The 11,742-nt window shown below is 42.5% G+C and overlaps 1 protein-coding gene across 1 annotated transcript in view; it reads left to right on the top strand.

The window, feature by feature from the left end:
* The window catches only part of ei24 (EI24 autophagy associated transmembrane protein), a 33,879-nt gene that overhangs the window by 14,417 nt on the left and 7,720 nt on the right, over positions 1-11,742 (top strand). The window contains exons 4-7 of the mRNA XM_020516221.2: positions 2,564-2,683; positions 3,836-3,947; positions 6,795-6,906; positions 10,675-10,749. Of these exons, the coding sequence (XP_020371810.2) occupies positions 2,564-2,683; positions 3,836-3,947; positions 6,795-6,906; positions 10,675-10,749 (419 nt within the window). The remainder of the gene's footprint in view (positions 1-2,563; positions 2,684-3,835; positions 3,948-6,794; positions 6,907-10,674; positions 10,750-11,742) is intronic.

Raw genomic sequence — 11,742 nt, forward strand, 5'->3', positions numbered from 1 at the left:
AGCCCCACTCTCACCGCCCACTGCTGCCCCCCTCACCGGCCCCACTCTCACTGCCCACTGCCCCCTCACCGGCCCCACTCTCACTGCTCACTGGCCCCCCACCGGCCCCACTCTCACTGCCTACTGCCCCCTCACCAGCCCCACTCTCACTGCCCACTGCCCCCTCACTGGCCCACTGTCGCCACCGAACCAGCCCATGCTTAATCCGCCATCGCTGCAGGACAAAGCCCAGGTTCTCAGCTCCCGCCACACAGTTCCTGGTCATGACCCAACTCCTTCTGGACTCCCTAGATAGGTAGTTAAAAGGGCGGGGAGTTGGTGGGATAGAATTACTGCATAAGAGGAGGGAGAAGATGAAGAGAAAAGGAAAAGAAAAGGAAAGGGAACTTGCAAGCAGAGTGGACCTCCAAATGGAGTGACCTACCTTGCCGCCATCTTGCTAAAGGATTCTCCTACAGTTGCTGCAGATGAAGGTGTAGTAATTGCTGGGGGTAGTTCAATCTCTCTTTCCTGCTGCCTTTTGCTCCATCTCAGAGTTGTCTGTAACACTCATGATGTGCAACTCCATGATCTGTGCAGCTCACTGGACATGGGAATTCTGGGGATTAAGCAAAAGGCAACTGTAAGTAAGGTTTTACAACACAATTCAACTGAGTCTATCCCCCTTTCAACCCTCGCCCTGCCCAAACAACCTGTCTGTTCACAATCTTGGTGTCATATTTGACCCTGAGATGAGCTTTCAACCACACATTCATATTGTCACTAACAGTATCTATCTTGACTTCCATAACATTACCCAACCTCGCCTTTGTGTGAACTTGTTTACTGCTGAAACCCTTTTTCAGGTTTTCACTATGTCTAGATTTGACTATTCCAGTGCACTCCTGGCTGGAGCCCATATTCTCCCCTGATAACTTGATGTCACAAAACTCAACAACCTGTGTGTTAATTCGCACCACATCCTGTCTCCCTGTCACTGCTGTGATCAAGCAATGTTTTGATTTTAAATTTGTAATCCTTATTTTCAAATCTCTCTCTAGCTTCATGTCTCCCCATTTCTGTGATCTTCACCAGCCCCAACGATATTCCAAGATGTTTGCACTTATCTAATTTTGGTCTCTTAAGACCTTAAAAAATGGGAACAGGAGCAGGCTGCTTGACTGCTTGAGTCTGTTCCACCATTCAATAGGATTGTGGCTGATCTGACATTTCTCACATCCAGTTTCCTGTGTTTTCCCCATAACCCTTGATTCCTGTACTGGTCAAAAATTTATTTATCTCAGCCTTAAATATAGATGGAGATTCTGCCCCCACGGCTCTCTGTGGCAAGATGATCCAAAGACTGTTGACCCACTAAAAGTAGAAATTCCTCCTCATATCAATCTTAAGTTGGTGCCCCTTCATTCTGAGACTGTTTGGTCCTCAACTCTCCCATGTGAGGAAACATCCTCTCAGAAACAATCCGAAAGCTTGTGTTTTCAAGTAAACCTGTTGGACTGTAGCCTGGTGTCATGTGATTTCTTGTCCACCCCAGTCAAACACTGGCACCTCCACATCCTGTCAAGTACTTAAGAATCCCATGTGTTTGAATGAGATGTCTCAACCACTCAACTTTCTTCAATGCTTCCTAAGACACTTTAATCAGGTTTTGGCCAGTACCCTTGTATCTCCTTATGTAGTCTGGTGTCTTATTTTATAATGCCTCGGAACATAATATTGCTTTAAAGTTATTGTTTTATATCTGAAACAGTTGTTGAGCTTGTGAATGCAAAGCAGCTGAACCAGTGAGAATTTGGTCATTAATCCAGGATGCCTCAATGTTGTGAATTTAAGAATTTGCCTTTGCTTGTTTGTGTTGTTGAGTCAGCTCTTGTGTGCTGATGCCCACTGTCCTCCCACTGCCTCTCAGATCCTTTGCCAAGGCTGTAGCGTGGTAATTTTTTTCAACCGCCAGTACTTGTGACTTCAAGAGGTAGGAAAAGGGCTGATTAAAAAACATAGCACTGTACACTTTAGTTTTCAAAGGCATCCTGAAAATGAGACCTTCTTTTATTTAAACATATATTTTGACTGCTATTACTAATCAGATCAATTTAAAATTATTAGGTAGATTTACAGCAATTATCACGCAGCTTAATCCTTCAGTAGAGATTTCCACTATTTCCATGGTTTTCCTGAATTCCTGATCTCAGCCATTTTATTACCAGTGCAGAAGGTCAACTGTTGGCTACAGGAGAAACTCTGTGGGCTACATCCACACACCTAGTCTCAAGTTGCAGTCACATTGGCAAAAAAAAAGGAAAAAATGACAATGTGACTATAAATTGAAGAGTGCTGGAAATGCATGGGGAGGGTTAGGGTCCGACTGTATCTGTAAACAGGTTTCAAGTGAGTGCACCCTTCAGTCTGGGAACAGGTAAATTAGAAAATAATTGTAAGCAGGAGGTGATGATGATAAATACTTATACTACCCTCTTAGCTCCTCATACCCCACCAAATAAAAGTCAACTTTTAAGGTAGCTTTTAAGAGTGAATAATTGTTTAAAAACATTACTTGTTACAGGACATTGCTGACCTAGCGTTTAAAGTGTCTGGAAAGAAAGCACAACCGTTCCCCAGCATAAGTAAGATTATCGCAGACATGCTTTTCAATCTGCTTCTGCAGGCCTTGTTCCTCATTCAGGTATGTATGAAGCGCAGTGCTCTGAGTTTAATGTTAACTATGACCTTATTTCTTTATTTTTCTATTTGTTCAAAGAGATAACGCTTAAATTTTTTTTTTCAACTTTGTTTCTTTTACTACTTTGTACCAAAGTTTTTTGTTCCTAGGTACCTTTGTACTTAAGATGGCGCCATTATACACTTTTTACTGTATCCTGTACTGTACATAGGCACATGCGACAATAAAATCTAAATCTTAAAAAAAAACCTGAAGTGAGTCATGCTACAGGTGGTAAGAATTTAGACCGTGAAGATATAGAGTGACTGCTGATCCAATTGGATTTCTTTTGTGTCTGACTAGAAATGTATGGATTACTTGAATCCTGTGCTAATGTGGTATTGTGAGGGATAACAGTCAGTGAGTGAGATGTATGAGAATTGAAATATTTCTTTGCCTTTGACAGCAGGTCAAAAACTTTTCCTGTACAACTCAGTTTCTTTGTTGGGTCATAATTCAAAAATTCTGTTTAAAAAATACAAACCCTAACTGTGACTGTAAGTTGTTAGTTGATCTCAGCTGGAGCATTGCAAAGGATGTAATTGCATTTATATAATGCTTTCTGCATCAGGACATTCCAAAGTTCATTAAAGCCAACAAAATACTCTGGAAGTGTGGCCATAGGAAGCATAGGAAGTACAGCAGCCAGTATATGAACCCTCAGCAATGTGGTCATCTGTTTTAGTTGGCATTAATTCCTGCTGTGGCTTAAATATTGGCCAAAGCACTGGTAGATCTTTTACATCCATATGAGAAGATGGGCAAGGGCTTTGGTTTAACATCTTGCTGAAAGCAATAGTCCCTCAATCATGAATTGGAGTGCCAGCCTAGATTTTGTGGTCGAGTCTCTGGGGTGGGGGTTAAATTCAGAATCTTGTGATTCAGGTGAGAATTGTATTGCTAGCTACTTGCAGGTGTTCAGTTAGGTTAATTGCCCCGAAGTAGATCTGGGGATAATGGGGTCAGGGTTCCTGCTGCTAACTGCTGTCCAATAGCCTCTGCTGAAAAATGCCTTTGAGGAGATTCAGCAAGGACAAGTTTTGCATTTTGATATGGTATGCTATTTTTATCATTGAACTCTGGTCTAATTCACTCTGTTTTGTTTGTTTTCTTCAGGGGCTGATAGTGAGTCACTTTCCTATTGAAATAATAGGACAGCTGGGGAGCCTGTTTCACATGTCAATGCTGTATTCTCTCTACTGCTTTGAGTACAAATGGTTCAACAACGGTGAGTCAATTCTGTACCAGTGACACATAGCAAATGTGATAATTCAGTGAAACTGAGTGTGTTCTCATTTGGAGGGAGGGAGCCTCGTTTGGTATTGGAATCGGTTCCTGGCGGAAACTTGAAAAATGGTTTGAAAATCTGATAACACTAACTCCGGGACATTTTGAAGCTGTTTATTGAAATGCCATGTTGTGGAACGGTTGTGAATTGGAAGGAGATTGTGTGAAAGGGGCCTTCTTGCAACAGCTCAGTGGCTAACCTGGACCGTCCACTTCTAACTCCTGAACAATGGACATTATGTTGAAAAGCCACACACACCACTTCATCCCAGAACAAGCTACTCAATTGAAATGCGAAATAAAAACCAAAAGAACTGCGGATGCTGTAAATCAGGAGCAGAAGTTCTGAGGAAGGGTCACTAGACCCAAAACGTTAACTTTGATTTTTTTCTTCACAGATGCTGCCAGACTTGCCGAGCTTTTCCGGCAACTTCTGTTTTTGTTGCAATAGAAAAGCGCGTTCATCGCCAGTGGAAGGACATTAATGTAAAGTGAAGTCAATATTTTCAGAATTCCCTCAATTGGCACCAGATACAAAAAGTCTGATGGACCATTCCCCCCCACAACCTTTACCCCTTGCTAGTTAGCTAGGGCAGATATCAGTTTGCTACTGTCAGCTGACTCTATGCAGACTGGGAACCCCTGTGCTAGTCTGTGTGCTTGAAGCTTCAACAGACAACCAGCAGGAAAGCTCATTGTCCCAAATGAAAAAAAACACAAATAACTGCAGATGCTAGAAGTCAGAAGTAACAACAGAAATTGCTGGGAAAACTCTGCAGGTCTGGCAGCATCTGTAGAGAGAAAGCAAAGTTAACGTTTCAGATCTAGTGACCATTCCTCAGAACCCTTCAGTGACCCTACTTCTAGTTCTGAAGAAGAGTTACTGGACCCGAAACATTAATTCTCCTTTCTCTCCACAGCTGCTGCCAGACCTACTGAGTTTTCCCAGCAATTTCTGTTGTTCTGAGCTCATTTTCCTTTTATTTTGGGATTTGCTAAATTCTATTTTTAATTGTGGATAGGACTTCTATGGTATTTAAATGCTTTCCATTTCTTGTCTGGTCTCCACAGGAAAATAGGCATTGGACCTGCTCCCAGTATTTCAGCTTCACTTTAAAATTAATCATATTTATACGTATGGGAGGCCTTTTTTTTGGCCATGATCCACATCCAAAGAGGCTCTGACTTCACTTACATTACCCTGAGAAAGTCCCAAGTTATTATATCCGTGGTGTTTACTTAGGGAGTTTAGAATTCCGATGGTCAGTGTCAGCCTGCCTGAATTGCTCTGAAATTGGTCAGAATCACACACATATGGGCTGTAGCTATGTCCTTCCCCTAGTTCTTATACAGATATACTTCTGGTTTTTCACAGCTAGTCTTAAAGTTGCTGCATGTTGTAACTCAGCAGCAGCAATGGGAAAGCACCCGCAACAATGCTTACTCCCACGCAGTACAGTTCAACAATTCCCCCAGACATGCTTCCCCACTGTTCATCCAGCCCTGCACCACTAAATGCGCTTACCCCATACCGCAGTTGCTCTCTGTTTCATTTTCGGTAATCCCTGGTTTCTACATGGTCAATTTCAGAAAGGTGGATGGTCGATGAAATGGATGATCTCTGTCAGGGTTGGGGGAGGAAGGAAATGGCAAGGGTGATCACTGTTGAAGGTGAGGGGGTGGGTGGAAAACACCCTCGGGTTCATGGGGAAAATGAGCAGGGTTGGTCACTTCCCTCAAATAATGCTGTAAAATTTCTTCCATTCACTTGAGGGGGACAGGCAGGACCATAACCTGATCAAAAGTTGACCCTTCCAAGAGCGCAGCATTTCCTCAAGTTACACTGGAAAGTCAGTCTGATGGTCTTTGAGGCAAGACTGGAATTCTCAAACTTTCAGACTCAGACAAGAATGCTTACCACAGAGCACAGCAAACACCTGCTCTTCTTGAGTTTTTAATTTCATATTTATTGACTCGCGCTATTTGAATTTCATTGGAATGAGTCATTTCCTCACTATTGGGGGAATCCTAATAAAACTAACAGCTACTTGAGAAATCGTGAAAGTTATTGGGAATGTGCATTTTAACTTTATACTGCAATTTTTCCTCTCCTGTTACATCTGAGGAATACTAGATGGAGTGATGGTAATAAGGGTGGAGGAGTTATGTCCTTCTCTACCAATTACCAAGTTTCCCCAAGCTGCTGAAGGCCCATTCAAAGGGGCATTCCCACACTTTTGCTTCACCTCTCCTCTGTGTCCATCTGTAGTAAGCTCCCAGTAGGGGCATGTTGTAAAAGAAGCTCAGAGTGACACTTGTGCTGGGATCCTTGCAGCTTGGAGGGTTTATTAGGATCCCTGAAGATTAAGTCAGGCAGGTAAGAGCCCTTTGAGGTTCCAGGTTGCTTTTTGAACATTAGGGCCTGTTGTTCTTCAGGGCAAGGTTGAAGGCATTCAGTGCCAGATAATTAGGAATACTGCTGCAGGTTTTAGCTATGCTCCTACTTCCACCTCTCAAACTAGTGAGTATGTCTGTACCAGCCAGGTATCTATGTCAAGGAAGTCTGGCCCATTTCATCTCTCAGGTGGAGCACAACAATGGTAGGGTGCGAAGGGAGGATAGTCTGTATCCTTCAAGGCACTGAGTAACCTGGTACCAGTTGGAATGTGACAGTGGCAAACATTGGTGTGATATGTCATAAATACACATTCCTTGCATAGCATTCATCACATGACAGAATGCTGCTTCTGATTCACAGTATTAATGTTGTTCTTTGTGCTTTGTACAGGGGTGGAGATGCATCAGCGCTTGTCCAACATCGAGAGGAATTGGCCTTATTATTTTGGTTTTGGATTGCCTTTAGCTATCCTCACTGCTCTGCCGTCATCCTATGTCATCAGGTAGGTACTTTGCAGCAACAGTCTCAATTCCCTTAACAGTTGCTTTTAAAAGTACCTACAGGCTCCTTGGCTTTGTTAATAGAAGCACACAAAGCAAGGAAGTTCTGCTGAACATGTACAAATCATTGCTTAGACCCCAGCTGAAGTATTGTTTCAATTCCTGGGCACCATCCTTCAGGAAGGATATTAATGGCACAGATAGGATGCAGAGATGTACTAGAATGGTATCAGGCATGAGTAATGTGGTGAGGGTGAAGGTGATGAATGTTCTCCTTCGAGCAGAGAATGTTAAGGAGAGACTTAATTGATGTCTAAAATTATGAATAATTTTAATACAGTAAATGAGGCACCATTTCCAGTGGGAGGAAGGTAACCAGGAGACACAGATTAAATGTGATTCATAAAAGAAGCAGAGGTGAATTAAGAACATTTTTTGTACAATGATTTATTCTGATCTGGAATGCACTGTCTGAAAAGTTGATGGAAGCAGAATCAGTAAATTTTAACAGGAAATTGGATTAAATACGTGAAGGTGAACAAATTATATAGTGTGAGGGTAAGATCTGGAGTTTGGATCTAAGGAAATATCTTTTACTTTCAAAAGAACCAGTATAAGCTTGATGGGCAGAATAGCCTCTTGTGCTTTAAAATTCCTTGGTGCTCGAGCAGTGTACCATCCCAGTCTCTGTGAAATCATTGTCATCACCAGCTCCTCAAACAACCGTTCCTCACTCCTCTTCCTTTGCAAACTGTTGCAGTATTTTCGATTCATCCTTTCTTTCCAAAGTCCTAGTCTCCCAAGTTTACACCCTTGCCACAGCATCCTGTTTGAATCTTTGAATCAGTTTGAATCAGTCAGGTTTCAACATTTACCGGAGCACCATAACAGGCTTTTTGGTGCCTTATTTCTTTTCAATGTCTGCAGGTTTTAACAATACCTCCAAACACCTTGCTTCCATTATCAAAATGAGTAGCACTGCCCTTAAAGATTCCACTCTTATTCAAATACACTTCACCTGTTGAAAGAGCAGAGCTGCAAAAACTTGTGATCTCAAATAAACCAGTTGGACTATAATCTAGTGTTGTGTGACTTCTGACTTTATTCAAGTACGGCAAGGGCATATCCATAAACGAGTAGCCCTCCCAATTACCTCATTGTTACCTCCAGCAAACACCTATCCTCCGCCTTCTCTTCATCTACCGTCAGCCCTTCAGCAGCACCATCTGCAGACATGAGGATAAGTTCTACATATATACTGACACAAATTTACAACAGTACAGCTCTATCCCTTCATGGACTCCACGTTGTCAGACTCCAATCTTTTAATGAGTGCAGTTCTCTGCAGGTAAATGTCGGTAAAACCAAAGTCATTTTCTTCATTCCCTATGACAAGCCACTACTCATTCCGTGAACCTCCCTGATCATTGACTTTGGGTGGACCACAGAACCTTAGTGTTGGTGCAAGCTCACATCTTCAAAAAGCTCTCCAGCTTCTACTTCTGTAACATCACCTACTGCTATCCCTACCTCAGCCGTCTTCCTCAGAAATTTTCATGTCTTTCTAACCTCCATGTATGATTATTCAGTGATCTTGTGGTTATCTTCCTATCCTCCAATGTCTTAACCACACCTAAAACCCTGCCACTTGTATCTTATACTAGACCAATTCCTGATCACCCATCTTCCTTACCTTCACTGAACTACATCAACTCCCAGTCCCTACCTACTAAAATAATTTGAATTCTCACCTTGTTTTTAAATTACTTTATGATCATTAATGATTGTATCATTGATTAGATAGTGCAATCTTCCTTGCCAAATACTAGCATAGAATCATTCAGGAAAGAAGAGTCTCTTCAGCCATCAAGTCTGTATTGCCAACTAATGCCTACCCTAGTCCCATATAGCCTTGAATGTTCTGGCACTTCAGGTGCTTATCCAAGTACTTCCTAAAGGTTGTGAGGTTTCCTGTCTCAACTATCCTCCCAGGCAGTGCATTTCAGACCCCCATCATCCTCTATTTAAAAAGGTTTTCCTCAAATCCCCTCTGAACCTCCTGTCTTTCACTTTAAAATTACGCCCCTTTGACTAGCGAGTACAACTGTTTTCTATTCGCCGTGTCCATGCCTTTCAGCTGAATGCTCCACTGCAGCCAACATCCTGGTGAATCTGCTCTGCACCCCCTCCAGTGCTATCACATCCTTACTAAAGTGTGACCAAAACTGCACACACTGCACTTGCAGTCTATGCAAAGACTGACAAAGGCAGTACTGACTGCTACAAAAAAATCAGAAATTTTGTGACAGAACTAAGTGCTTGTGATCTGTTAAACTTAGATTTGCCTTCATGTCGCCAAGAAAGAAAGAAAAGTAAGATACTCAGAAGCAACAATGGTGAAAAGTCACAGAGTCATTACATTCAGCCCATCAAGTCTTTGCCAGTGTTATGGACCAATCCAATGAGTCCGTCTCCTCCTGCTGTACCTTCATAACCCTACTAGTTTAGGGAGGCACGGTGGCTCAGTGATTAGCACTGTTGCCTCACAGCGCCAGGGACCTGGGTTCGATTCCACCCTTGGGCGACTGTTTGTGTGGAGTTTGCACATTCTCCCCGTGTCTGTGCGGGTTTCTTCCGGGTACTCCGGTTTCCTCCCACAGTCCAAAGATGTGCAGGCTACGTGGATTGGCCATGCTAAATTGCCCGTAGTGTTCAGGGATGTGTAGATTAGGTGGGTTATAGGGGGATGGGTCTGGGTGGGATGCTCTGAGGTTTGGTGTGGGCTTGTGGGCCGAAGGGCCTGTTTCCACACTGTAGGGATTCTATGATTTAGTTCATCCACCTGCTTGTCCAATTTACTTTGAAATCTGTCATATTCATGGCATCCAGTACCGTCACAGGCAGCAAGTATGGGGCAGTACTGTTCACTGTATTAAAAAGCTCTTACTCTCATCTTCACTGATGCATCTTTTGGCAAAAAGCCTAAATCTGTGTTCCCTAGTCCTTGGGCCATCGGCAAATTGGAAAAGCTTTTATATCTTTACCTTATTTCGTAGACCTGTATCAGATCTCTTCTCAATCTCTTGTCCCCAAGCCCCATATAACCAAGGAAACCATCTCAGCTTCTCCAGCTTAACCTTCTAGCCAGTTTGTTCCATCGTTGGACACATTCGATTAACCCTTCACTGCACCCTCTCTAGGACACTTGTGCCCTTCTTAAAGTGTAATGATGGGATCGGGATGCAGTGCTCAAATTGTGACAAAGTGTGAGAGAATTGGACAGAAAGAGAAGAGGACAGGAAGAATGCAAACAGGAAAAGGAGATAATGTGAGAAGAGAGAACATATAGAAGTAGAGGTACACTGTCTCTGGAGAAGTGAGAAGGAGAGAAACACTTTCTTTGAACAAAAAATGCAGCAGCTTTTGATTAAAATAATGACAGAAATACTCCGGGCAAGCTCTGGCCACAGTGAATGTCTGCGTGTTGCAGCAAATACGTCCTGCACTCGTGGAGAGACCCTGCATCAGACTGTCACTACATGTGCTGCCACATCCACCACCACCCACCCCCAGGGGCAGTTCTTACTTGAAAGTTTGATCATTCTTCTGAGGTCACAGTGAGAAAAAGTCTGGGAAACACTGATTCGTGGGCTCAAGCTTGACATAAAATGTGCTGTTCATTCAATTCCAATGTAAAAGGTGTTTTGCCCAGGAAAGGTTGCTAATAAGATGGTTTTGTAACAGCAGATATTCCTCTTTGTGTTTTGCAGTGGCTGTTTATTCTCCATTCTCTTTCCTCTATTTATAATAAGTGCAAATGAAGCAAAGACCCCATTGAGATCATTGTAAGTACACTTCAATTCCTACTTTCATCATCATACCACAGAAGGAACATTAAGATAGCAAAGAGACAGTGGAATAGTAATGTAGAGAGCCAGACTAATACCTGGCACACTGATTCAAATTCCACTACAGCAGATCGTGAATTTAAGCTCAACTGATAAGTAAAATGTGTTTCCTCCCACAGTCCAAAGATGTGCAGTTTAGGTGAACTGGCTATGCTAAATTGTCTGTGGTGTCCAGGGATGTGCACGTTAGGTGGAATAACCATTGGAAATGTGAGATTACAGGGATAGGATAAGGGAGTAGGATGTTTTTTGGAGGGTCGGTGCAGACTCAGTGAGCCAAATAGCTTCTTTCTAAACTTTCAACTTAAAGACTTGACAGCATAGCACCAGTTCACAACATGGTCCATAGAGAACTGAGGTTTTTGATGCCACGTTGAGAGTGAAAGACTGAGCTTTCTCCATGACGTCTCCCAGAGCTGGTGATATTGCCCTTCAGAATTGATTCTTCGATTCTAAAATCAGATCTGGAATTGAAAGTTAGTGCTTGTATAGTGAAACTATGATGTGAAATCATCATGAAATTATAACTGTAGAACATAAGGACATAAGAATCAGGAGCAGGAGTAGGCCATCTGGACCTTCGAGCACGCTCCGCCATTCAATAAGATCATAGTTGATTTTTTTGTGGACTCAGCTCCACTTACCCACCCTCTCACCATAACCCTTAATTTCTTTACTGTTCAAAAAGTTTTTCTATCTTAGCTTTAAAAACATTCAATGAGGTAGCCTCAACTACTTCAGTGGACAGGGAATTCCACAGATTCACAACCCTTTGGATGAAGGGAGAAGTTCCTGCTCAATTCAGTTCTAAATCTGCTCCCCATAATTTTGAGGCTATGCCCTCTTGTTCTAGTTTCACCCAGTGAAAACATCCTCCCTGCATCTTTCTTATCTCTTCCCTTCATAATTTTACAAATTTCTATAAGACTC

The sequence above is a fragment of the Rhincodon typus genome, chromosome 32 (genome assembly GCF_021869965.1).
Source record: "Rhincodon typus isolate 14 chromosome 32, sRhiTyp1.1, whole genome shotgun sequence".
Classification (NCBI taxonomy): Eukaryota; Metazoa; Chordata; class Chondrichthyes; order Orectolobiformes; family Rhincodontidae; genus Rhincodon; species Rhincodon typus.